This window comes from Anser anser (assembly GCF_964211835.1).
Source record: "Anser anser genome assembly, chromosome: 24".
NCBI classification, from domain to species: Eukaryota; Metazoa; Chordata; class Aves; order Anseriformes; family Anatidae; genus Anser; species Anser anser.
In genome coordinates, this window is record NC_139745.1 from 3,184,019 (window position 1) to 3,210,493 (window position 26,475).

The 26,475-nt window shown below is 51.8% G+C and overlaps 2 protein-coding genes and 1 long non-coding RNA gene across 8 annotated transcripts; 2 read left to right on the plus strand and 1 right to left on the minus strand.

The window, feature by feature from the left end:
• The first annotated feature begins 1,735 nt into the window (after window positions 1-1,735).
• MECR (mitochondrial trans-2-enoyl-CoA reductase) lies at window positions 1,736-10,163 on the plus strand. 5 transcript variants are annotated; one of them, XM_083810246.1, is made up of 11 exons: window positions 2,227-2,254; window positions 2,300-2,554; window positions 5,103-5,200; window positions 5,274-5,405; window positions 6,871-7,014; window positions 7,103-7,205; window positions 7,574-7,676; window positions 8,086-8,159; window positions 8,631-8,691; window positions 9,189-9,261; window positions 9,375-10,163. In XM_083810246.1, the coding sequence occupies exons 2-11, from the start codon at window positions 2,424-2,426 to the stop codon at window positions 9,536-9,538; spliced, it is 1,083 nt and encodes a 360-aa protein (XP_083666372.1). In that variant the 5' UTR covers window positions 2,227-2,254; window positions 2,300-2,423; the 3' UTR covers window positions 9,539-10,163. The 5 variants fall into 5 exon arrangements, with proteins under 5 accessions (XP_083666373.1, XP_083666372.1, XP_083666374.1 ...); XM_083810247.1 differs by lacking the exons at window positions 2,227-2,254; window positions 2,300-2,554 and adding an exon at window positions 1,736-1,766; XM_083810248.1 differs by having other exon boundaries at window positions 2,251-2,554; window positions 9,878-10,163.
• On the minus strand, window positions 9,783-12,511 carry LOC310886127. Its single transcript, XR_014575190.1, has 2 exons — window positions 12,377-12,511; window positions 9,783-11,408 (listed from the first exon to the last, which is right to left on the minus strand). It is a non-coding gene; the product is annotated as an uncharacterized lncRNA (long non-coding RNA).
• On the plus strand, window positions 12,236-25,851 carry SRSF4 (serine and arginine rich splicing factor 4). Of its 2 annotated transcripts, XM_083810243.1 has the most exons (6): window positions 12,236-12,450; window positions 19,705-19,847; window positions 20,721-20,833; window positions 22,582-22,796; window positions 24,150-24,233; window positions 24,408-25,851. In XM_083810243.1, the coding sequence occupies exons 1-6, from the start codon at window positions 12,344-12,346 to the stop codon at window positions 25,201-25,203; spliced, it is 1,458 nt and encodes a 485-aa protein (XP_083666369.1). In that variant the 5' UTR covers window positions 12,236-12,343; the 3' UTR covers window positions 25,204-25,851. The 2 variants fall into 2 exon arrangements, with proteins under 2 accessions (XP_083666369.1, XP_083666370.1); XM_083810244.1 differs by lacking the exons at window positions 12,236-12,450; window positions 19,705-19,847 and adding an exon at window positions 20,198-20,399.
• Window positions 25,852-26,475: the final 624 nt, after the last annotated feature.

Below are 26,475 nucleotides of genomic sequence, written 5' to 3' on the forward strand. Positions count from 1 at the left end.
CAGGGGCACTGGAGATGGGGCTGTGGGCGTCCTGCCAGCTCGGGCAGGAAAATGGGCTGAGAGACCCCCACAGCTGTGCCTGACTTCACTTGTCCCAGCACTCCTGCCCGTCTCTTTCTGAATGCCACGTTGAATTTAGGAGAGTAGAAATGCATATATTGAGTTAATTGCCATGTAGAGAGGTGGAGGGGACGCTGTTTGGGTGGGGAAATGGGAAGCCGGGCTACAGCAAGTGCTATCGAAAGCGTGGAATAAAATAAGGTGGGGAAGGAAAGGGCAGCAACTTCCCACTGCCTCTCCCGGCGGCAGGAATGGGGTCACCTGCAGGAGGGGGGATACAAAACTGCGGGCTCACCTGGGACTTCCAAGTCACCAGTGTCCTTTGCAAGCACTCGGCCAACCCTGCAAAAGGCAACCGATAACTCCCGCGATGGAGAGACCCAGGGATGCGGGGTGATGCAGTGCCATGCGGCAGGATCTGGCCGAACCGCTCCCATGATGGGTTTGGCTCCTGGATGCCCCCCCGGGGCCAGCCCTGCTCTTCCCCCGCCCCTTTGTGCCACCCCTCGGGCCAGCCCGAGCTGTGTCCCCGCAGCCCCTCCGGCCTGGTGGCAAGAACCAGCGCCACGAGCGCCGTCCGTGCTCATGGGGGCCACCAGCTCCGTGGGTGCGGGGTGTTTGCGGGGGTGTTTGCCGGCAGCTACCCGCTCGCACATCCCCCGGGTGTTGGAGCACGTTTACACCCGCTCCTGTTACAAACAACACCTCCGTCTCATAACGGAAGAGGCTGGCGAGAAAAGTTATTTTTCTCTCTGCTCCCCTCGCCTGTTTAGCAGAGCCTTCGGCAACGGTTGGCGGGGCTGAGCCCTGCCGCTCCCCTCCAGAAGCAGCTTTTTGTACAAATCTCACACCAAAACGGGCGGAAAAATCCTCGTTAGCACCTTCGAACAGGCGCCTTCTCTAAAACCGGTCCTTTTCTTCATCTTGCGCTTTCAGCTCACGTGAATTCACACACGCGCAAATGTTATTTTCCGGCTTGCTTTTATTATTATTATTACTAAAACAACCTTGAAGCGTCAGGCAAGTTGATGCCAGCCTTTCAGGTCAGGGTTCGGTACAGCCCGCTGGTTTGGGCCCAGGCTGCAGCCGCGTGCCCAGGTGCGGGTACGGCATGCAGCACTTGCTGGCGGCCAGCACGAGGCTCCCCACGAGGCTGACACCCACCGAGCTGCCCTGGGTTTCTGCTTTTTGGAGCATTTCCCACCTGGCTGCTGTGTTTTTAACCAAGCCGCACGCTCTGGGTGCTCTGGTCGCTGTTGGTGTGGGACCACGGGCAAGCTCCCACGCTGGTGTTAACGAAGGGACGTGCTAATTGTACGTGGACGAGGAGGGTGATGAGCAGAGCGGGAGCTTGGCTTTGCAAAGGGCTCACTCGTGGAGCTGCTGCTGCCCCCTCGGAGCAGCCAAATCCACGAAAGAAGAAATGATTTTTAAAAACCACTGCTCGCGGAGCTCAGTGCGTGCGGCACCTCGGCTTCCTCCTCCTCCCCCCGCTGTAACCGGCGTTAATTGGGGGAATAAACGAGACCTCTCCTCCGGGATAATTATGCAAAACATGGAAATCAGTCTGCTCCGAGCGTTTCTCTTAGCGCTGCTTTAAGCAAACATCCCGCCATGCACGGAGCCGGCACGGCCAGGAGGCGGCTCCAAAGGATGCTGTGGCTCGGCTCGGCTCGGCACGGCTCGGCACGGCACGGAAAATCAAGGCAAGGCATGGCACGGCTCGGCACTGCACGGCGCAGCAAGGAAATGCATGGCATAGCACGGCTCGGCACGGCACGGAAAGGCAAAGAAAGGCATTGCATGGCATGGCACGGCACGGCACGGCATGGCAAGGCTCGGCACGGCTCAGCACGGCACGGAAAGGCAAAGAAAGACATGGCACGGCATGGCACGGCATGGCATGGCACGGCATGGCACGGCCCGGCATGGCATGGCATGGCACGGCACAGCATGACATGGCACGGCATGGTATGGCACGGCATGGCATAGCAAGGCTCGGCACGGCTCCGCACGGCACGGAAAGGCAAAGAAAGGCATGGCATGGCAAGGCACGGCACGGCCCGGCACGGCTCGGGGCCGCCTTAAGAGCAGGGGGGGGCGGTGCCGACCCGGTGCGGGGCGGTGCTGCCCCCGTGACGCTGCTGGCGGCCGCGCCGTGCCGTGCCGAGCCGCGCCAGAACCGTGCCCAGCCGTGCCGAGCCGTGCTTGTACCACACCGTGCCAGAACCGTGCCCAGCCGTGCCGAGCCGTGCTTGTACCACACCGTGCCAGAATCGTGCCCAGCCGAGCCGTGCCGTGCCGAGCGGAGCCTGAGCAGTGCCGGATCCGTGCCGTGCCGAGCCGTGCCGAGCCGTGCCGGGATGCAGCGGGCAGCAGCGCGGGCGCTGCGCGGGGCTCGGGTCCCCCCCGTGCGGGCGAGCTCGGCCTCGGCGGGGCCCCCCCCGCGGGGGCTGCTCTATGAGCGGCACGGGGAGCCCGCGGGGGTGCTGCAGTAAGGGGGGCACGGGGGGGGGGGTAAGGGAGGGGGGGGGGAGAGTGGGGGTGCAGGTGTGGGGGGTGCATTTTGGGGGGGAGCATTGCAGGAGATGGGGTATGGGGGGAGTGGAAATGGGGGTGCATTGCAGGGGGTGCAGATAAGTTGTGGGGGTGCATTGCAAGGGGGTGCGGGTATAGAGGGGTGTGAATCGGGGGGGCAGGCTGGGGGTGCATTGAGCTTGGGGGGGTGGCGGGTGTGGGGGCGAGGTGGAGGTGTATGGCAGGGGGGGCATACATATGGAGGGGGTGCAGCAGAGCTGTTTGGGGGTGCACAGTGTGGGGGGGTCCAGGGCTGCCCACCCCCAGGGCAGTGGGCAGGGATGGGGGCAGGTCCCTAGGTGGAGACCCAGCCCATGGGGTCATGCCAGGGGTGCTCAGAGGCCCCCCAGCATGCAGGCAGAGCTCGGGGTGCACCCCCCAACCCCTTTCACCCACATTTCTGCGAGGCGGGGGGGTCTCCAGTGATTCCCGGGGAGCCTGCTATCGCAGAATTTGGGGGCGGTGGGGAGGTGCTGAGCTGCAGCACCGCTGCACCCCGCTTTGTCCCCAGTTTAGGGGTGTTCAGGGCCAGGAATGAATGCAGGGCCCAAATCAGTGTTGCTTCCTCAAGTATAATGCTGCGGGGTGACGTCCAGGGCACGGCAGCTATTCAAGATTCTCATCAAATGACCAAAAAGTCTGGGAAAAGGGAAATTTTTGTACCTTTTTTTTTTTTTTTCAAGAGAGGAAATGCTGAGGATGACCCAGCTGAACTGGCTGGAGTCAAGTAGAAATACAGGAGGTGCAGATACGTTATCTGGGTGCATCCAGACCCCGAACCCCTGTTTTTGGGGTGAGATGGGTGGCTGCTCTGTCTTTGGACCACTCAGTTGGGTAACGGTGCTTACCGGCACTGGCGGCTGCTGAGATTTGCAGGGGACGCAGTGGGGACGTGAGACAGGAACAGCCGTTCTCGTCCCGCTGCTTGTGCAAGACCCAGCTCGTGCTGGGTGACTTCTCTCTCTGTCTTTTTTTGCAGATTTCTGGAAATGCCCTTCTGGGTCTGACTTCCCCTAATGCTCTGGTGGGGTGGGATGAACCCCAAATGAGTCAGCGGCTCCCTTGTGCAACATCGATGCTTTCTTGTGCAGCGTTGGGGGGTTGGGTTCTGCAGCCTTGGTCAAAAATCTTGCTGTGGTTTTTTTTTAACTATAAAACTGATTTTTCCGCGGAAACCCAAGTGGCAGGTTGGTGCTGGGCTGCCTGTGGTGCTGGTGCTGCGTGGAGGCTTTCTGCCCAGATCTTAAACACGCGAGCAGCTCCATCACTCGTGGGCAACCCTTGCCAAAACGCAAGGTTTGGAGCAAAAGCCACAGGTCAGCACGCGTGGCCATGCCCAGCAGCTGCGGAGCTGTACCCTGCGGGTCTCTGATCCCAAACTGCTCGAAGTGAGGTTTTTGGACCCTCCTGGGAGCCTCCCACAGGCTGTCAGTGCAGTTTGGGGTTTGTTTCAAAGCAAAAAGCAGATTCCTGCGTGCTAAAAGCCTTCTGACAAGGGCAGGGGGGTGTTTAATCCAGAACTCCAAGTCTCCAAATCACCCAGGCAGCTTCAAGGAGAGAAGGGGAAAACACTTTGCCAGCACAGGACAAGCTGTGAAGGAAATTCAGTGTATTGTTCCTAATGACACGTACTTAGCAGCATGTAATTGCGGCAAATAACTGCTCTTAAAATTGGCAGCGCACAGGGTCTGTGCCACCTCCTTTGCAGAGCCACCAGCTCGTTCAAATGCAGTTCAAATTGCCCTCATCTTGCAAATGGGCGCCTCCGGATGGCTTCGCCCCGGCTGGCAGATAGGTCAGGCAGCAATCAGCTTCCCCTTCCCCCTGGGGTGCGTCGCGGTGCAGGCTGGAGGAGCTTGCTCCATCCCTGGGTGCTGGGACACCTCCCCGCGCCTCCGAGTCCTCTTTGCTGGAAGGACCCCGCTGCCAGGAGGGTGCAAGACCCAAGGCAGCCAAAAAATGATGTGCAATTGTCCCCGTGGCCACGCACGGCAGGAGGGAGCTGAGCCGAATGGTTTAGCGATGGGAGGATGTTAGCGATGAGGGGCTTGGCTTAGTGATGGGACTCCGTGGGTCAGGTTGAGGTAGGACTTGATGGTCTTGAAGGTCTTCTCCAGCCTAGGTGGTTCTGTGGTTCCAAATCAGCCAGCCCTGGCATGAGGGCATTTTCCTTGGATTTTAAACAGTCTGGTAGCAAAGGGGCTGGAATGTCTTCTCCTTGGAGGGGCTCTTCTCTGTGCAGGACATCTTTTGGGTTCGTTCCTATGATTGATGCGAGAAGGTGCTGGGAGCGGAGGTTTGAGGAGCAGTGGAGGTGCCACGTTAGGTGTTGTTTGATTTATTATTTGCGAGAGGAGATGAGGGAAAATGGTGCTGCTTATCCTAGGCCGGATGCGTTGTGTAGGTAATACAGGAATCTCTCCTAGGTCCCGTAACTGAGTCTTCCTTTGCGTGACCCCGCACAGGCTGAAGGAGCTGGAGGTGCCCAGGCTGGGGCACTCGGACGTCCACGTCAAGATGCTGGCAGCCCCCATCAATCCGGCCGACATCAACATGATCCAAGGTAACCTGCCTGCTGCCGGCGCTGCCTTTGAACCCTTGCCCTTCCTCTCTGCATCTCGCCGCGCTCCCCGCAGGCACCTACGCCATCCTGGCCCCGCTGCCGGCCGTGGCGGGGAACGAAGGCGTCGGGCGCGTGCTGGAGGTCGGCCCCGGTGTGACGGCGCTGAGACCCGGGGACTGGGTCATCCCGGCTGATGCTGGACTCGGTGAGTTTGTACCCGGGGCTGGGTGCTTGGCGTGCCCTCCTGGGGGGGTTCAGGACCGGGACCATGCATGTCCCCAGCACCTGGCTCCCGTGCATGGGATGCACTTGGCCATGAGGAATTATAAAATAATTAAGGTTGGAAAAGCCCTCCAAGAACATCTGGTCCAACCGTCCCCCCACCACCGTCACCCACTAAACCATGTCCCCAAGCACCACAAGGAAGCGCACACCCGGGGAGCTTTGGCAGTGCTGTTGCGTATGCTAAGCTTTAATTTAGGAATAATTTACTTTTCTGTAGTGCAGACCCTTTATGGGCCTTCTGCACTGTTATAGAGCATCGCAGCAATCTGTTCTCCTCTGGAAACAACTGCGTTTTGTCACATCTACTTAGAGCTTCTTTAAAGACATGGGATAAAGCATTTAACCTATGCAAGGTCAGAGTTATATCTCATTACAGTTTTCTCCCTAATAGTGCTCTGATGGGAAAGCTTGGGAATTTATTTTCCAGCAAATGCCTCTCGTGCTACTCCAACATGCCAATGGCCAGAAAAATTGTCGGTTCTGGTTTAGCTTAACAGCTTGTTCCTTGCCTATTTCTTCTTAAAAGGATTTCTCGCTTAATGGGAGAAGGAAAGTTATCTAGTTAAGATCCAAATGTGATATTTTTAAGCACAAAAAAAAAAAGTAAATGGATGATAGGGGGTTAAATCAGATATAAATACATAGTCGCTAAATCTAAGTAAATTGGCTCTGAATATATGGGCTCATCTGTGGGATGCGGAGTGTTTCCGTTAGCTCTGCACCCAGGGAGCCCGGTCCCATTACACGTCTGGGAAGCAATGGGGCAGCTCTGGGTGACAAAGCTGCTGTCCGTGGGCAGCAGGGGAGCAACTCCTGCCTCCGCCGGGGTCCTGCCGAGGTGCAGGGCAGGATGTGCCACAAGAGGGCTTGCTTTCCCCTGGAAACCCAATGCTCAGCGTCGTGGTCGATCAGTGCTTGTATGGTTGGGGGGAATCTCTTACCCTGGGATTTTGGGCATGTGTCACACAAAGTGGTGGGTAGAGTCCTGACTTTAAGCTCCCTGGTGCACAAGGTCTTGGCAAATATGCTGATGGCTCAACCACGGGAGATTTGCAAAACTGCTCTTAAACATACGTAGGGAATGAGTGTCTGGGGTGCTCGTGCGTCTTCCTCACCAACTGGTGAAGAAAAGTGCACTGCAACCCCAGTGCAGCCTTACCTCCAGCCTGCAAATTGTTTCAGGCACTGCCAGCTTTCTCTTTCTTCACCTTTCTAAATATCTTGGCTATACCCATACGGGAAAACGTTTAATAATTGGCTCTCCGATGCTTAGATCGCGTGCCGCGAGGTGATGCTGCAGCAGCGTGAGTTAAGGCTCCGATGTGAGTCGGGGTCTCCTAACGCTTTCCTTTCCCTGCTGCTCACGAAACGCTGCCGATGCCCAGGGACGTGGCGGACGCAGGCGGTGTTCCCCGAGGCGAGCCTGCTACAGGTGCCCAGCGACATCCCGCTGCTGTGCGCCGCCACGCTCAGCGTCAACCCGTGCACGGCGTACCGCATGCTGTCCGACTTCGAGAGCCTGGCGCCGGGTACGTTGCACGCACGGGCCTCCGGCTCTGCGTTCGGAGGGGACTGCAGCTCCGGCGGTCACGGCTGCACCGAAACTCTGCTCCCCAGGTGACTCCGTCATCCAGAACGCAGCCAACAGCGGCGTGGGCCAGGCTGTCATCCAGATTGCGAAAGCCACCGGCGTCAGGACCATCAACGTGGTCAGGGATAGGTGAGTGCCATGGGATGGGAGGAGGACCGGAGGCATTGAGCACAAACTGGGACAGGGGAGGTTCCCTCTGAACATCACAAGCCCGTCCGTGCTGTGCGGGTGCCCAGAGAGGTGGCGTCTCCTCCTTGGAGATCTCCAAAAAGCGTCCGGACGTGGTGCTGGGCACCCTGCTCAGGGTGGTCCTGCTGGAGCAGGGGTGGGAGCAGGGAGACCCAGAGGTCCCTTCTCACCTCAGCCATTCCATGGTCCTGTGAAGGTGCCTCCCAGCCTCTGCTGTGCCAGGCCTCATCCTCAGCCCCGTCCCAGTGGGAGGAAGGGGAAGGGGACACACTGCTTTCTGCCTCAAGGGGTCTTTTTTCTCCCCCCAGACCTGATCTCCCAAAGCTGGTGGAGAGGCTGAAGGCCCTGGGTGCAGACCACGTCATCACGGAGGACATGCTGAGAAAGCCAGAAATGAAAGAAATATTTAAGGTACCTCGATGTTGAGCCCCCCAGAGAGACCATCCAGGGCTGCCCCGCAGTTCAGTGCTTCGAGGAGAGCTGCGAGGATGGTAGAAAGGACAAATGTGAAACAAGCTTTTCCTAATCTCCGGGCAGGCAATGTGATGGCCACGCTGTAAATCGTTAAGAACAGATACAAAGCTAACAAATGGCATTCTTGCACTTCTCTAAGCCACTCAGTATTTACCTCGTGTATTTGCCCATCCATTTATACAAACATGCCCTAAACTCGCCAAACTCCTAGTCCCAAAGTGCTTTTCACAAAGTATTTCCACACCAGCGTCAGGCTGGGATGTGCTCCCCACCACGGAGGGCTTTCACCCAAGCTCTCTGGACCAGGACGGAGCCCTGCGGGCTGGAGCTTCCCCTTTTCTTGCAGAGCATCCCAAAGCCTCGGCTCGCCCTGAACTGCGTCGGAGGCAAAAGCACGACGGAGATGCTGCGGCATTTGCAGTAAGTTGGGCTCTGCCCCACGGCTGGGTGGCGTGAGCTTGGGACCTGCTCCAGATCCAGGGCATGTGGCAACCAGGGGCATCAAGAGCAGATGCCAGTCCTTGATGAGGGGAGACTTTTGGAGAAGTTGTTTTGGAAAACAGGAGTTAAAGTTAACCTGGCATCACCATCCTCTTGCTTGTCTCAAACTCTGTCAGTGGCATGAGGGAGGAGACATCTGAGGACCAGTTATGGAGGTCTGTCTGGTCCTGGGCACGTGTAACGGCTGGCTGCTTTATGTAGCTGCAAATCCAGCGTGCGAGCAGGAGGGCAGCTCTAGAAAGCAGATCCTCATGGCTTTCTGGAGGAGCCTGTGGTGTGAAACCAGCCTCGTCATACAGCGGTGGGTTTGGGTATGATGGAGAAGAGGTTGCAAGGCCAAAGCTGCGTGTTGGGGACCACGGGTAACCCAATGCCCCCTTCCTCTCGCAGACCCAAAGGGACCATGGTCACCTACGGGGGCATGGCAAAGCAGCCTGTGACGGTGCCAGTGGTGAGTACCAGGGATGCTCTTGGTGCCCACGGGGGCTTGGCTTATCCTCTGCTGCACTCTGCTGTCCGGATGTCACGTTCAGAGACCCCAAATTTATTTATTTTTTAACTGATTGGGGCTGTAATGGGACGAGCTGGTTTGCATTCCAGTATGGTTGCACTTATGGCGGATTTGGGCTGCTCTGAAATCCCAGCATGGAAACAACCCCGCAGATGCTAAGCATTGAACCTGCCCTGACGCAAACCCATCTCGCGTGTTGGAGCCGTGTCTGAGCTCTGCCCTGACGTGAAACCTGGTGTTATCCCAACAAGACGCAGCCCCTCGGAGCTGCAGCAGCTCAGCGCTGCGGTGCGAGGTCTTGCATTAACATGAACCTGCCGAATTGGGTTTGTCCCAAAGGAGAGCTCTGAGCAAAGCTCCTCGCTGCCTCCTGCCACGCTCACAAGGGCTTGGGAACAGGTCGGGAGGAGGCAGATCTCATCTCCCGCTTTCTGCAGAGCGCCTTCATCTTCAGGGACGTGAGGCTGCGCGGCTTCTGGATGACCCAGTGGAAGAAGGACCACGCGCACGGTGAGCTGAGAGGGGCAGGGACCGCAATGGGCTACCAGAGGTGGCCAGCAGGGCTGGGGACAGCATCCCATGGGATGAGGCTGGGTAAGAGCGGTCCCCTTCTTCCCTCGCAGACAAGGAGAGCCTGACCAGCATGATGGACGCCCTGTGCCAGCTGGTGTGGAGGGGACAGCTCGGCGCCCCCGCCTGCACCACGGTCCCGCTGGAGGACTTCAGGGAGGCCCTGGTGGCCTCCATGCAGCCCTTCACCTCCTCCAAGCAGGTCCTCCTCCTCTGACTGCTCACTGGCCTTCCTGTTGGCGTCTGCAGAGGGAAAGCTCCACGTCCATTGATTTTTTTTGTTTTGTTCCTTTTTTATTTTTGGGTGCCCAGTTCAAGGTTTAAAAGCCTCTGGAAGTTTGCCCAGGTGGCACCATGCGCGCAGGCTGGGGTTGCTTCTGGAAGGAGATCTCGGTCTCGCTTTAGCTCGTTGTTAGTTTTGTTGCAGCAGAAAGCCCGGGCTCTTCCCTCAACCATCTCAAGGGAAAGGAGTCTCTCTCTTTGCAGGCTGAATTACACAGCAAAACCACTTTTTAAAAATATGTTTTTTATTTTTTTTATTTTTTTCCCTCCACAGCACATGCAGTGCTGGCAGGACTAGGGGAGTGCCCCTGCTGGCTGTAGGACAAGGGGACAGTGCAGGGACAGGACTCGGGTCCCCATCCCTGGGTTCACCCCGCAGCTCACCAGCCGGAGCCTCCAATGTGACTTTTGCAATACCTGGACTTGAATTCAGTTTTGCTGCTGTTACTGAACCACCGCCACTACTGATCGTGCAAGGCACAGAGAAACCTCTTGAAATTCAATGTCTAATATATGTCTATTTTTGCAAGATGCTGCCAATAAACTGTTCCGTGCTCAAAGCATCGCGTGTCCTGCCTGCTTCCTGCATTGCCCCAGCAGCCCCTGCCTGTTCCCATGCTTTCACCAGGCTCTGGCAGGGACTGAGGGCTGTGCTGGAGCCAGCTGCTTGCACAAATGCAAACCCTGTGAGAGGGAGAAACCCGCCTTTGCGTCTGGTTTCTCCTTTAGAATCATAGAATCATTAAGGCTGGAAAAGCCCTCCAACATCCCCCCACCACCCCCATCACCCGCTAACCATGTCCCCAAGCACCACGTCCAACCTCTCCTTGAACACCCCCAGGGACGGTGACTCCACCACCTCCCTGGGCAACCCGTCCCAACGCCTGACCGCTCTTTCTGAGAAGAAATGTCTCCTAATTTCCAGCCTGAACCTCCCCTGGCACAACCCGAGGCCATTCCCTCTGGTCCTATCCCTGGTTACCTGTGAGAAGAGGCCGACCCCAGCTCCCCACACCTCCCTTTCAGGCAGTTGCAGAGAGCAATGAGCTCTGCCCTGAGCCTCCTCTTCTCCAGACCAAACACCCCCAGTGCCCTCGGCCGCTCCTCACAGGACTTGTGCTCCAGGCCCTTCACCAGCTCTGTAGCCCTTCTCTGGACACGCTTCAGGGCCTCGACATCCTTCTTGTAGAAAGGGGCCCAAAGCTGAACCCAGCACTCCAGAGCAGAGTACAGGGGGACGATCACCTCCCTGCTCCTGCTGGCCACACTATTCCTGACACAAGCCAGGACACCCTCCCGCTTCAGCTCCTCCATCACCCTGTCAGTTACTGGGGTTGCTCCGTTCCCCATCCATCCCACAGCGTTCCCGCTCGCCTCAGCCTCGCGCAGGGGGCTCGGTGCTGCTCGTCTCACCAGGCCAGCCTGCGGGCATCTTCCAGCCTGGAAAGCTGGGCTGGCCGCACGGGAGCCATTCACACCCTGCTAAACCCTGCTGTAGGATCACAGACACGTTTTGGGGCAATGTATGGAGACAGGGATGGCTCTACCCTGTTAGCACCAAAAACCCCGAAAAGCAGCAGTTGTCACCCCAAATCTACATCCTGAGACAGGAATATACTTTTATTCCCCATTATTGACAGAAGAGCTGACCCCGCAGGCATGCCGTAAAGCCTTGTGAGCCCCGATTCAGAGTGGGGAGCCGCTTGTGTGCAGGTGGGGTTCAGCCCCAAGCAGACACCGGAGAATCCACGTGGGAGCCCTCGTCCATCTGGGGGAGCTTTGCTGCAGGATGTGGCAGTGAGAACCTGGGAGAGCAAAGCGGGGAAAAGCCCCAGATATGAAATGAGGTATTTGGGTCCTGCTGGGAACTCCCCAAATTCATTGCATGGAGGGTTGGCTGCTTGCTGAGCCCCCAGGCCTGCTGCCCTTGCAGGGGGTGCCGGGGGCACAGCTGCACTCAGAGCAGGATCCTCATACCAAGCAACATCCCACGGAACAGTTACAGTGCCCGCCTCACATTTTGGGGGCAAAAACACGGCTTTCGGTGTTTTTCAGTGGGGAGAGGAAGGGGAAGGAATCACTGAGGTTCTCAGCATTTAATTGATCGATGGTTGTGATGTGTGTGTGGGGGTTCTCATAGGAACTCATAGGGGTCCTCATAAGGGTCCTCATAGGGGTCTTCATAGGGGTCCTCATAGGGGGTCTTCATAGGACCTCATAGGGGGTCCTCATAGGGGTCTTCATAGAGGCCCTCATAGGATGTCCTCATAGAGGGTCTTCATAGGGGATCTTCACAGGACCTCATAGGGAATCATCATAGGGGATCCTCATGGGGAACCTCACAGGAGTCCTCATGGGGGGCCTCATAGGAGGTCCTCATAGGGGGTCTTCATAGGGGGTCCTTATGGGGGTCCTTATAGGGGTCCTTATAGGGGTGCTCATAGGGGATCCTCACAGGGGGTCCTCACAAGGGGTCCTCACAGGTGGCCCCATCCTACCCCCTCCTGCACAAGGCCGGCCCCACAACCCCTCAACCCCCCCCCCCCCCCGCCGTTACCCCTTTAAGCCCCCAAGCCCTACGTGCGGGCGGGGCCTACAGACGTACCCCCCCCCCCCCGCCATCCCCTCCCGGCGCCGTGACGCCAAGCGGCGCCGGGCCCCGCCCCTTACCCCCCCCATACACACACCTCCCCTTACTCCCCCCCCTCCTCCTCCTCCTCCCCGCCCCCCCCCGGGCGCGATGCCGCGGGTGTACATCGGCCGCCTGAGCTACCAGGCGCGGGAGCGGGACGTGGAGCGCTTCTTCAAGGGCTACGGCAAGATCCTCGAGGTGGACCTCAAGAACGGGTGCGTGAGGCCGGCCCCGCCCGGCCCTGCGCGGCCGCCGGCGGCCCTGAGGGGAGGGAGGGCGGGGGCCGGGCCCCGCTGCCCGGTGGGGGGGGGGGGGGGCGGCACAGGGGGAGCGTGAGGGGGTGGGAGGGGGGTGAGCCCCCTGCGAGGGGGGTTTTGGGGTCGGGGGGGGGGGGATATGGAGCGGGGGGGGGTTGTTACGGCAACGGGGGGGTGTTAGGAGGGGGTTTGGGGGGGTTTGGGGGGGTTGGGGGGAGGGTGGATGGGTTTCCATGGTAATGGGGGGGTTAGGGTGCCTCAGGGGTGTGGGGGGGGTTTGGGGGATCTTGGGGGGATTTTTGGGGAAAGGTGACTGGGGTTTTGTGGTAACGGGGGGGGGGTCAGGAAGTCTCTGGGGGGGGGTTGAGGGTTTTTTGGGGGGGTTGGGGGAAGGGAGGCTGGGTTTTTGTGGTAATGGGGGGGTCAGGGTGCCTCAGGGGAGGTTTTGGGGGGAGTTGGGGGGGTTTTGGGGGGGAAGGGTGGTTTGGTTTCTATGGTAATGGGGGGTTAGGAAGTCTCGGGGGGGGATTTGAGGGTTTTGGGGTGTTTCTTGGGGGTTTGGGGGAAGGGGTGACTGGGTTCCTATGGTAATAGGGGAGTCAGGATGTCTCTGGGGTGTGCGGGGTTTTGGGGAAGGGGTGACGGGGTTTCTGTGGTAATGGGGGTGTCAGGGCGCCAGGGTCCCCTCTGAGGGAGGGGGGTTGTGGGGGGTGTCAGGGTTACTGTGTTAACTGGGGGGTCAGGGTGCCTCGGTTCCCTCTTGGGGGGGGGGGAAGGGTGCCTGGGCCTGTGTGGTAATGGGGGGCCTGTGTGGTAATTGGGGTTGTAATGAGGCTAACAAGAGTGTCAGGATGCCTGTGCACCATTGGGGGGGTCCTATTTTTAGGGAGTGGGTCCCCATGGCCCTCCCCTGCTCCCTGAGGGAGGGGTTCCCCTTAGGGCGAGCACCCCCGGTGCGAGCTCGTCTGTAAAAGCCCCTTGGCAGCACCTGCGGCCCTGGCGGGGGCACAGACCAGAGACCCCCGCATGCAGGTGCCGGGGTCCGCAGCCAAACACCCGCTTCCTCCTGAGCACCCATGGGTGCCCGGCTCATGGGGATGGGGGGGGGGAACGGGAGGAGCAGCGGTGGGTGTGGGCGGCCTTCCCCCGGAGTCGTGCTCGGTTCGTAACGTGAGCTTTACGTGTGCTGTTCTAGTCAGGCCACCTGGCTGCATCTAGAGGTCTTGGATCCTGCTCCGCCAGGACTTGCCCAAGACGTTCAAGTATGGATTTTCAAGAGAAAAACAAATTGTTATTTTTTTTCCCCCCCCCCTTTTCACAACATCTAAAGCTGCCGGCCTAATGAGCGCTGGCATCTTTACAAGAAACCCAACTTGAAGTCTTGTTTAGGAGGACTGAGTGGAATATGGATTTTCTTGTTATTAGCCAAGAGAGGCAATTATTAATTTTGCTTTAGAAGTGGAGAAGAGGAATCTCTTGTAAAAGTTAGTCCTGGAGCACAAAAAAAGGCTCATTAAGCTTTTTGCACTGGTTTTACTGGTAGGTGGACATAATAACAGGTTTATAAGATGAATAAAAGCCGTTGTTAAAACAAACAAGCGTGCACGTGTCAGTGTTTTGACCAACATAGCCTCAGGTGGTATTGAAGATTGGCCATAACTAGAAAACAAAGTGCTCGAATATTTCAGTTCTGCTGTGCATCATTGAAGGTGCAGGGGGAGTTGGTTTTCCTCTTGCTGTACAAAACCTCCAAAGGAAATGTTTCTAGTTCAGACAGATGTCAGAGGAAAAAAGACTTTAATAACAGACATAGAACTGCTGGATTACGTGTCTGATGCAGTTAATGGATTTGTCTTCTTGCTTTATTGAGCAGTAGCTATCAAGGACCAGCCCTGCCATCCCAGAATATTTGGAAATAGTTTGGGGGGATGCAGTGGGGGCCGGAGTCGACTTGGGCAGCCAAAGCTTGAAAGGTCAGACTTGTGGCATCCTGAGCGTGAGTTGTAATGGGTGCTTCGGGGTAGAGAGGGGGAAGGAGGGCACAGCCCTAAAATATCCTGAATGAGATGCCAAAATGACTTTGGCTCTGGAGCTACGTGTAAGTTCACTTGGGGGAGACAGAGTTCAAAAGTCGATGGTAGAGGGATACAGGAACTACTAGTGGCTTGTTTTTAAATTCCAGTTTGACAACAGTTTACTCAAACTGTCAGATTTTACGTGCTTCTGCTTGGGTTAGTCTTGCGCTGTGTTTTTGCCAGGTTACCCTACCGTTGGCTTTGTTTGCCCTCTGATCCTTTCTCCTCAGCTTATTTTTAGCAGTGCTTAGCAAATGATTAGGAATGGCTGCACAGCGTTTAACTTAAAGAGTCTTCGAGTTTCTTCTGAAAACTTGTGGGCTATCTTCAGTGCTCAGCCTGCAAGAGATTAGCCTTTCACTATTTTAGCAGTTAAGCTGAAATGCTTGAGCAAGAGGATGAAACTGGAATGTGATTCGGTAGAGCCCTAAAAGCTTAGCTGGGTCTCCATTGCTGCTAATTGTAATTTAAGCTTGCAATTCAAAGCCTTGGAGCAGTGTTTACTCAAGGGAAGGACAGGAAAATAAAAATCCAGTTCCTGTAGGATTCTCCATTTCAATTTGCAATTTCTAGTTGTATGCTCATAGTTTTCATGTTTTTTCCTGCTCAGAACTGCATTGACAACTGGAGCCGTGCATGGCGGCAGTACGTGCATTACGTGACCAGAAAATTGGACTTTTCAGCCTGCTTTTTTCTATCTTCTAAAAACATGCCAAAAGCTAGCAGTAATAACTTAAGAGCTGAAAGCTTTCACTGGGTGCAAAACCAATTTGTAATCTTGCTCTAGCTTTAAAAAATAGTTCTACCTGTGTGCTCACCTGCCCTGCATCACCCCGAGCAGCTGTCGAGCACGCATGGCTTCATCCAGTAAAATCCCTGCAGGTTGGAGGGACGCAACTTCTCCAACACGTTGAGGGACAGAGATCAAAGCTAAAAGCTTCAAACTTCAGTTCTTTCATCTAGCCAGGCTCAAAATCTGTGTTTGTTGCCTAAAGAGAGGTGATCTGATTTCCCTGGGCCTTTCCCACCAGAATATTTAATACCCGTTAACTCGAGTGAGAGCAGCGAGTTTTAAAAAATCAAGTTGGTGTCGCTACGTAGCGATACCCAGTGCGCCTAGGTGACAGAAGGGTGACCTTCCAATTCTAGTGTTGTTTTTTTTTTTTTTTCCTTTACTCATATTAAGGTGAGATTTTCATTTTCTTTTGCTTTATAGTGTTCAGTTTTGTTAGAAGCCCAGAGATTGTTGGTGATGTTTGCCATTACTGCAGGAACTTCCAAGAATCACTACCAAATCTTAAGTTATACTTAAGTAGTTTAAATGTTAAGTATTGCAATTTAAATATCTTCAGAGTTTTTGACTTCAGTAACCCATTTAAATGAGTGTTATGTTTCAAGCTGTCTGAAGAGACTTCCTTGATGACACCCAGACTGTCCCGCTCCTGGTTGTAGCCTCGGCTGAGCAGGAGGACTTGCGGAATGGGGACGGACCGTAAGCTGTTAACAAATTAACTTCCAGGAGCGTGTTTTAGGGCTGGAAGCATCGCATTCTTTGCATTCTTTGTCCCAAATGACACTGAGGCCAAGACTGGATTTTTGCACGTGCCTCTCCTTCCGTGGCTGCTTGTGTTGATGCGTGCTTGCCCGATTTCACTCATCCAGGGGGATGGGGAGGTGCCACGAGCCAAGTTCATTTCGGTAGTGTCTGTCCACACGAAGCAATTGTCGTATAAAGCTAAGGAAGCTGCCAGCTTCATCTGTTGAGGGCAGGACAAGAGCTGAGCCAGGTCTCAATTCCTTCTCCTTGGGATCTGCACAACAGCTGAGGAACAGCCTGTGTGGAGTCACGGGTCGGGCTTGGCTGGACTGGAGGCACTCCTGGGAATCCCGCGGACTTCCAGCAGGCAAGGGCAGGTGGAGCAGCTCCCAGGCCCTCCTGGCGTGGGGTTTGGGCTCTGGGCTCTACCCACTCGTGAGCAGTGGGGGAAATTTGGCACCTGGTGGATGGCAGAGGTGGGCTTCGGGCAGGCGCTTGGTGGGCTGGCGTGGAGAGGCTGCGGAGCCAGATGGGAAGGACGCGGTGGGCTTTGACAGCACTAGGTGGGGAGCAGTTGAAAGGGGACAAAAACGAGGTTTTCTCCTCTTATTTCAGGTATTAAGCAATTTCAGAAAACTGCATTTCCCTTCTTTTGGGATTATTAAGAAAAAAACAACTTCTAGGACATCAAGTCTGCTGGAATTGCTTGGTATAAGGACAGCCTTCTGTAGCTTTTTCCTCTTTTTGATACATGAGCAGAAAATGGTGTAGCTTCACATTATCTGGAGTAAATTGCATTGACATTTTTAGTAAGTAGTTTTATGCCGCATATGAAGTAGTAATAGTAGACATTTAAAAGAAGATTTACTTGCACTGCTGTCATATAACAGCGGGTTCAGATTGCTGTAGTTAAGGCTGTGTCAGCAGTCGTGTCTTTCTGTGGTGTAAAACTGTGCTTCTGAAGGGTTTTGATTCACGGTTTTGGATCTTATGGTGCAATATTATACATATTTAACAGGTGGATCAGTATTACTTTCATTTATGAGTTGTGTGGGATATGATTTTTAGTATTCTTTAATAGCCAGCAATCTCTTTCAAGGTTTGTGTAAGCTTGTCCTGTGGTTTTTGTTTATTTGTTTTTGTTTTTTTTGTTTAACTGGAAGTTTTATCTTGTAAATCCTGCTTTTTCCTTTTCTGTTACAGTAACATCTTATTCTAGGGCTACTTGCATTTTATGTGCTCCCAGGTGAAAAGAACAAACAGCGCAGGGTAAATGTTAAGTATTTCCTTTTGGAACAAGTGAGGAGGAGAAGTGTAATGCTTCCATCAAGGTTTAGCCAGACAAAATCCTCTCGGTGGGACCTTCCTGGGGGCGTTGGGGGGAACATCAACAAAAATGCACCCCCCAGGGGAGGGAGGCTGAGTGCCTGGGCTCAGCCCGTGGATGCTGGACTGCGAGGTGCTGCTGATGGGGCCGTGTTTTGTCCAATGTGCGATTCAGGGGACTGTGAGCTTCTCGGGAGACTTCTTGGGGGTGTTTTTGAGAGGAGCAAGTTCAGAGCCGTGCTCCGATCCAACCCGGATATCCCTCCGCTACGCATGCTCTGTTGCTTTGTCTGGAAATTTAGTGTCTCGAAGGTGCACGGCGGGTGCCTGCCAGGCACTTCACCTTGTAAGTAATTGCTTTTAGGTGGCGTCTCATTTAAACGTAAGAGCTTCTTTGCTCTATTTTTGGAATCGAAGCGAAGAGAGAAGGAAGGTCCTATCAGAATGGTTTTATAATGACTGTGATTGTTTCAGTTATAAATCAATCACACGTTTCTTTCGTGCAGCTGTAGAGCTTACGTGAGATTGCAGCTACCTCTCTGTGATCCCTGGATTCTGCCCTAACGCTCTGGTTAATGCGGGTAACGTTACCTAGCAAAGCTCTAGCTGCTGGCAGCTCTTCGCTTGTTGGAGGTAGTGAGAATGCTTAAAAATTTAGGGACCTGAAAGAGGAGGCCGGCATTTTTGTGTCGTGGATTTGTTATTCTGGATGACTTAAACCACCAGCACTCACAAATATTTCCCCCCTTGGCTTGCTAAGACCCGAGTTCAGGGTCTGTGTTTGCCCACAGCAGCCAGAGAGGTCGCAGCCAGCTGGAAAGAGGCTCCGGTACTGCCCAGGGCTGCAATATCACCAGGTATCGCACGGGAGGCTCTGAAGCCTGGACTTGGGTCTTAGGTAAGTGAAGGAGAAATGATTTGCAATTGCAGATAGGCGCTGAACTTTGAAAAGCAGCGCTCTGATGCTTTCTGTCCTCTTTCTCAGACCCGTTTGGGTAACGGGCGTTTTACACAGTGTTGTTTTTTAAAATAGGTGTTTAACTCTGCCCGTTTAGAAACTGGCAGGATTGAGTTCTGCTCCAGTGAATTTGCTCTGCAACCATAAGCAAGTCACCAGCTTGTCCTTGAGCACCAGCTGTAAGAAATTATTTAAGAAACCCACGCTCAGTCTTCTGAGGTCTGTAGCCAGCAGGGATTAGGCGCTTGCAGCAGCCTGACGTTCGCACTGGTGTCTGTGGCACCTCTGAAGATGAAGCTGAAAATGCTGGCTTTAACTTTCCAGGCAAGCAGTGGTCTGCAGGCATCTTTGCATCCTTGGTAGGAGGAAACAAATGCCAGAAAGTTGATGTGAATGTTGAAAGTAAGCCCTTCTGTTATTTTGTTTTAATTTGCATATTTTCCTCTTGCACTTGGTCTGTCTGATCTCAAAGCATGAGCAAGGCTAGTGCAGTGGATGTCTTCAAACACAGACTTTCTCTGTTTTTCTCTGGACCTGCACCCAGTGCTGCCCTTGTGAGGCATCTTGGCCACAGCTGGGCTCTTGGTTCATCCCAGGAACTTGTTCCTGGTTACTGCTGCTGGATTTTAAGTCCCATACCAAGGTTTGGGCTTTCCATGCTGTCTGAAAAGCTAGGATGTTAGAAACTGGCTGGGCATAAAGCGCTTTCTCAGCGGTGTATGGGAAGCTGAAGATATTTCAACAGGTGTAGGATCTGTTGTACACGCGTGGTGCTTTTCCTACCCATATCATCAGTATTAAGAGCAAAATGAGTCCAATTAAAAGAAAATCCCTTTTCCTGGCTTGTCTTCACGTTTTCTTTCTTGCTGGACCTTCCGTGGAGGTTGTGCAGACAAAGTGTATTTACAGAGGTGGTTGAGTTTTTCCATTTAAAGAGCAGGAATTATGGTAGCTGCCCAACAGAACCAGGAACGGAACAAGAGGCTCTTCAAAAATCAGGGTAAATCTTAATCCGTGGATCATACAAATTCAGTACCTGTTACATGCAATTTCAGCCTTACTGCTGTTGAGCAGATGTATTGCATAGAGCAGCAGAGCACCGTCCGTAGCGGGTGTGGTGGCCGTGACCTGCAGGCTGCAGCTGGGGTTCGTCTGCGGGATGGAACAAGAGAGGTCCCCTCGGGGATCTGCGGGACGGCGCGAGAGACGTACCCCTCGGGGTTCTGCGGAGAGCTGCCCTGGGATGAGCTGTTTGCGGTACAGACACCTCCGGGTCACTTCTGAGCGATTCTCTTTCCCCCCTCCCCTCTCTCTAGGTATGGCTTTGTTGAGTTTGATGATCTGCGAGACGCAGATGATGCTGTTTATGAGCTAAATGGTAAAGATCTTTGTGGGGAGAGAGTGATCGTTGAGCATGCCAGAGGCCCACGGCGTGACAGCAGTTACGGTTCTGGACGCAGTAAGCACTAAAATGCATTTGTATCCGTGACTTGTTTTAAATAAAATATCTTTGCTTGTTTTTTAAAAGTAACTTAAAAATATTTTTTATCTATGAAGTTGTGCATAGTGTTTTGTAACTGTAAATGTAACTGTTGATCTGAACATTTAACGTGTTTGTTGTATTAAAGTATTTTAATTGATAAATTGAATAAACACATTTTCTTGTACTATTTTTATTATTATCATTTCGTTTAACTATTTTAATGGTTTATTTGCAATGTGATGTTTAACATAGATTTAACAAAGACCTCAATGTTTTAATTAAAAGAGTCCTTTGAGGCTAAGATGACTGCCTGTTCCATTTGCTGACCTTGGGTTACCTTTCCATGAGTGGCTCTTTGAACTTGTGGCCCTTGGCTGACCAAAAAAGGAAGCCATGTGACGACCGCAACCTTTTCCCATTAGACCTGGGTGGTGAGGATCCCAAGGGTTAGAGACAGATGAGATTAATCTGAAATAGGTGCCTGAAAATCTTTATTCATGTCAAATATTCAGAAAACCTGTAAGCAATGTAAGTAACATTAGTCAACTGGCTTAATTTGGTTTCTTCTTTCAAACTTTTTTAAAAAAATAATTTAAACTTAATTGCATGTTAATCTTATCGTAATTATAACTCTGTGCTTTGTTTTAATTATGTGCTCGCAATAGTTCTTTTTAATGCTTTTCACCTTCGTAACGTTTTATACAAGGGGGGTTGAATTTAGACTAGCGGGTGGGTGAGTTTTTAATGGATTTGCAAACATATGGGGCAGAACGCTTTTGTCTGGGGGTGTAGAGTGAGTGCTCCATTTCCCTAGTTGAAGTACTGCTGTCTGCTTGTCACCTCCTAAAGGTGGATATGGTTATAGAAGAAGCGGAAGAGATAAGTACGGTCCTCCTACCCGTACAGAATACAGATTGATTGTGGAAAATTTGTCAAGCCGCTGCAGTTGGCAAGATCTTAAGGTATGGGGCCCCTTTCTTTACCCTTTCTCTATTAAAGAGCACAAAGGGTAAAAAGGTTAGCTTCTGTTTCATCAAAGAAAACTCATATACACCTCTCTTTTTTCAACTCCAACTTGTTAGTAAGTCTGTGTGCTGATGTGCATACAAGTAGACTTGAAGTAATGACATCAGTATTGACTGAAGGTGTGCTATTTGCATATACAAAGTCGTTAATGTTGCGTGCAACGCTGGGAGTTGCACTTGCAGGCTTGGTGTCATTGGCTGATGGAAGAGAAACACTTTTCCCTAATAAACCAACATCACGTACGGGTGATTTGTATCTTCTCTTTAAGCTCTGTCAAAACAGACTTCAGTCAGGCCAGGGGTAGGATTCACTAGAGACAAAGGAGTTTGTCCTTGTCAATTCGGCTTCTACCCATCAGCTTCTAAGGTGCTGGAGCTGTTTGGAAAAGATAGCATTGTTCTTGCACAATCTCTGTAAGAATTTCCACTCCGTGAAAAGCTGTTTGAGGGCAGCTTTAGGGAAAAGATGCTTCCAGAACGAGCAGTCGTGCAAAATCTCTGCCAAAAGTTAATATTTTCTCCAAGTCTGAAGGAATGGAAAGTGATTCTCAGCAGCGGAAGTGTTGGGTAACACCGCGTAGACAACAGGACCTCTGAGTGCCCTGGCGCTGAAGTGTTGATTTAGGATTATCTGCGTCATGTACTGGGGGAACAGGACAGGGAGCAGAATTCCAATAGCAGGCGCAGAAAGACAGAGCTTCCTTACCAAACCTAGCAGCAACGGTTAAAAACACTTGTTCTTACAGGAACGCTTTCTTTATGGTTCTCTTTTAAGGATGTGTAAAATTTGTTCTAAACAAACTTTGACGTAGTACAAACTGGTCTGTAGTTGACTGTAACACTAGTTCAGGTACGTACTGAGATCACTCCAATGTCTTTTGTTAACGCTTCACACCATCGATAGCTTGTCTTTGCTTCGGGTATTAAAAATTGTAAGTAGAGCATGGCATGATTAATCCCCTACTGGATGCGTTGCTTTTCTGACCAGCTTTCATTTCAGTGTACTTCAGAGGGGAGTAGCTGGGTCAAAACCAAAGGGAACCAAGTTGGTGTGTGCTGTTCCCATTGCAGCCCCAGTCCCCGGGCGCTGAGGTGGCCCCGTGTGGCAGCTTGCTCTGAGCAAGGAGGATGTGTGTAGTAACTGAAACACAGAAGTCAGGTAGCATGAAGTAGGCAAATGAATTCAGCTCTTATTTGTGTGGGGTTTTCTTCCAGCAGAATGAGGTAAATGACCTAGGTGGAGGACAAAGGGAAGTCTGCTTGCCGATAGCCTTCTCGCCTGTGTGAGGCGTTTTTTCATATTTAACCTTTAAGTACATTACTTCTCCCAAGTTACATTTGAAAACATGATTCAGAGAGCATTCTATTTCTTGAATCACTTTTATAATTTGAAATTTATCGTAGTCCTGACCATATCGATATTAGATATTGGGAGGCGCTAGATTATTTGTCTCAAAATACCAACGCTGCCTTAGTTCTCATCACACAAACTATGTGAAATTGTAGTGTACTACTTGGCTTGCTCAGAAATTTTGGCTTTAATTCTGCAAATGCCGTTTGGTTAAAACCCTTGCCGATGTCAGTGTGACCAGAAGAGGCTATGCAAGCACCATTGCAGAGATGAAGAGAGCCTGGAAGCCTGACTCTGGATTTGAGGCAATGGTTATTCTGTCCTCTTCCTCCAGGATTATATGCGTCAGGCAGGGGAAGTGACATATGCAGATGCACACAAAGGAAGGAAAAATGAAGGTGTGATTGAGTTCAAATCCTATTCTGACATGAAAAGAGCCCTTGAAAAGCTGGACGGGACAGAAGTAAATGGCAGAAAGATTAGATTAGTGGAAGACAGACCTGGATCAAGACGGCGCCGCTCTTACTCCAGAAGCCGAAGCCATTCAAGGTATGTCTCTTTATAATGTAGTTCGGACTGAATCTAACTGCAATTACATGAATATGCAGCAGGTTCCAAAATACCTTGGAGGCGTTCCGAGTTCTCAATAAATCTGGTTTTGAGAATTTATTAGTTACCAGGAAGTAACAAAGGGAAATGAAACCTCTTCTCAGAGGTGTTTTCTTTAGTGAACATGGGTACCGCCGGCTAAACACGTGTGTATATAAACACAGTGTGCTACTGCTGCTCCCAGCTGCGTCGTCTAGTCCTTGCTGTCTTGCAGAGGAGCACGGCATGGCAGGTGGAGCAGTGCATACTGAGGGAAACAGAAGGTACTGTTAACACTTCTGCTCTGAACACTGTGTTCTGCTACAAGCACCAGGACTAACAGTTCTTTCTCGGTTTGGAAACCCCCACCTATTCCCTGTTTCTGGAGATTACTGCTTGCGTTGGGTGACCAAGAGAAGTGCTTCAGCACAGCACCGTGTTCCATTTTGGGATAGAACTTTGTTGTAGTAAAATCCAGGCCAGCTTGTAAAATCCAGGCCAGCTTCTAGTGTTCTTGGAACAACTTGGTTACAAAATTAAAGCCTGTTTTTGTGTGGATTTTCCTCTCGCAATCACTTGTGATTCCCACTGTTCTCTCATGTCCTCTGCACTCACGAGCAGTGTGTGCAGGTCAGCAGATAGCAGCTCTGTAACTGGTTCCTAGCAATGAGCTGCAAAATGAAGTGTACCTGTTCCTGCCTTCAGCAAAGGAAATGTTGGCGTGTTGTGCCTCCTGTCTGAGGGCTCCAGAGCTTCTCAGAAGTTCAAAAGACCTTTGCCAAATGTCATTGAAAATAGGCTACGTGCTCAAAAGCTAAAGGGGTGGGAGGATTTCATGCCATTGGCAGTCCAGTTGCATCTATCCCACTTAAAGCTGGTTGAGAAAATAGTGACCCTTAGTTTACAAGTAATTTTTAAAGCTTCATGGAAGGCTGCAGGCAAACAGGTTGTGCTTTTGAAGGGTGGAAAGTGGAAACCATCTGTGGGTGTTGCCCAACGGCATTCCGTACTGAAAGAGCAGAGAGCTTTATCCTAATGTCTCGCTGCAGTCAAACCTCTGACTTGATTGGGAAAGGGTTTCTGACTTAAATAATTCTTCGAGATTTGCAGTGTTGCATGCTTGCAGACATGGCAGCAGGGGGATGAACAGCAGGGAGAAGGGTACTCTAAATTGTAACTTGATTGTGTTATACACTCTTCTTTCTGCTGCTCAGCAGGTGCTCTAATACTATGGGCTTTTACCCACGTGGGTCCATGAGACCACAAGCTCTCCATGGTCGTGTGTTAACATTGGGCTGACTGATTCTGTTCCAGGTCTCGCTCTCGAAGCAGACATTCTCACAAGAGCAGGAGCCGCAGTGCCAGTAGTAGTCGCTCCAAGAGTAGATCAAGATCCAGGTATGTCTTTGTGGTGGAACAAATCGGGTTACCCACTTAAATGAGAAGCATCATCCTAAATTTGCAGTCATCCTACATTTGCAGTGGGAAAGCTGTTTTTCTTTTCCCTTACGCACAGTATTTGAGTGCTAGTCAAATGCAAGCTGCACTAAAGTGTTGCCTTTGTACTTCCAGGTCTGTGTCCCGTTCCAGAAGCAAGAGCCGTAGTCGAAGCAAGAGCCGTAGCAGAGGCCAAAAAGAGAAAAGCAGGACTCCAAGTAAAGAGGATAAAAGTAGGAGCCGCAGCAGGAGTGCAGAGAAATCACGGCACAAAAGCAAAGATAAATCTGAGGGCACTGTCCATAACAGTGATGAGAAAGCAAAGAGCAGGAGCCGCAGCAAGGAGAAGAGTAAGAGCAGGAGCAGGAGTGGAAGCAAGGACAGGGGAGAGGCAAGGGGGAGCTTGAGGAGTAGGAGCAAGGAGAAGAGCAGAAGCAAAGACAGGGAGAAGAGCATTAGCAAGGCTAGAAGCAGGAGCAAGAGTAGAGACGAGAGTAGGAGCAGGAGCCACAGTAAGGACAAAAGGAAAAGTAGGAAGAGAAGCAGGGATGACAGCAGAAGTAGAAGCAGGAGCCGCAGCCACAGCAAGAGTGAGAAAAGCAAGAGGCGCAGCAAGCGAGACAGCAAATCAAGTAGCAAGAAGAAAAGGAAGGACAGCCATGAGCGGTCCAGGTCAGTCTCCAAAGAAAAAGAGCATCTAAAATCAGAGTCTGACAAAAAGGAGGCAAAAGGGGAGGGTGAGGATGCAGCTGCCCATCAGGTGTCTCGCTCCAGGTCTAGGTCAATTTCCAAGTCAAAACCAAATGTCAAATCAGATTCTCGTTCCAGGTCAAAATCTGTTTCAAAACCTAGGTCCCGGTCCAAGTCTAGGTCTAGGTCTGCCTCTAGGTCACACTCCCGTTCACGGTCAAGGTCTCGCTCCAGATCCTAACCTTGCCGCACCCACGCTTGGAACGATCGGAGAAGTCTTTTGTACATGTTTGGTAGTTGTAGCACAAGTGATTGAAGTAGAAAACATGTCAATGCTGTATATTTTTAACTACCCTGACGGTGTGTCTGTCACTGTTAACTGCACTGCTCCCTCCCTCTAATGCTCTCTGGTGCAAGGCTGTTCAGCTCATGTACTCTCCTGTAGAAAGGTTCTCTTTAAATATAATTCTTCCTAGAGCACCGAAATCGCCCTGTTTTCCAGGAAGAGCCTTACAGAGAATGAGCAGTGCACCTTGGTGGGTTTATGAGATTGCAATGATGACTGATAGGTAGGTATGATGGCTTCAACACTCTTTGCCCTTCAATTGATGCCCTTTGATGTATGCCATTTAGTAGAAGTGCTAGTCTTAAGTTTCATACCACTTTTGTTTCATATTTTTGGACTTAAAGTTGTGAATAGCACAGTCAAAAGGGGGAAAAAAAGGTACTTGCAGTAATCTGTAGGGAAAAGTAGAGTTCCATATTCTGGTATTGTGACAATATCCTTGTTTTATATTAAATTTTTTTATTTTATTTTTCCCCGTCTTGCAAAGTACAGTGATCCCTGTTTCCATGAAATTTGAATAAAGACTATTTTTGCTTGATGACATTTGACGGTGGTTCCATGAAGCTGTGTTGTGATTGTCGCTGCTTTATATTGATTGGTGTAAGCTTGAATTTGACGAATGAGTTACTTAAAGAATGGGTTCTTCTCTTAGAAAGCCACTTAATATTATGTGTAGTCATGGCACTTGAATACAATCCAGTTAAAAGAACTTGTTTCTCCAGCAACACTTACTGCGTTGTTTGGAGCTGTAACATTGCAATAAGAAGAATACATGAAAATGAACCAGAAACAATAATGAAGGTGACAAGCCTGTTTTCCATTGTCTGTATAAACGAAATGAAGTGTGCTTCAGCTTCCATAATACAAGGAAGAAAATTTTGCAACCACTTAACTTGCTAGACTCGAGTCAACTCAAATCATTGTTTGTCCCAAAACATTTTACTCTTTATACAGCTGATGCTGAAGGTAAGCCTGGCTGGCATGGAGAACGTGCTTCTCTGCTTCTTGCTTTTTTTTGTCAAACATCAGTTCAATTGTTTCCTCTTTTGCACAGTTGGCCTTTCTTACAGCACCTCTGAGAAATGAAGGGGGAAGAAGCATGATGCTTTTACAGTTGTTTTTCTAGTCTAGTGCACTCAGCAGGAGGACACAAAGCTGCTCCAGCTG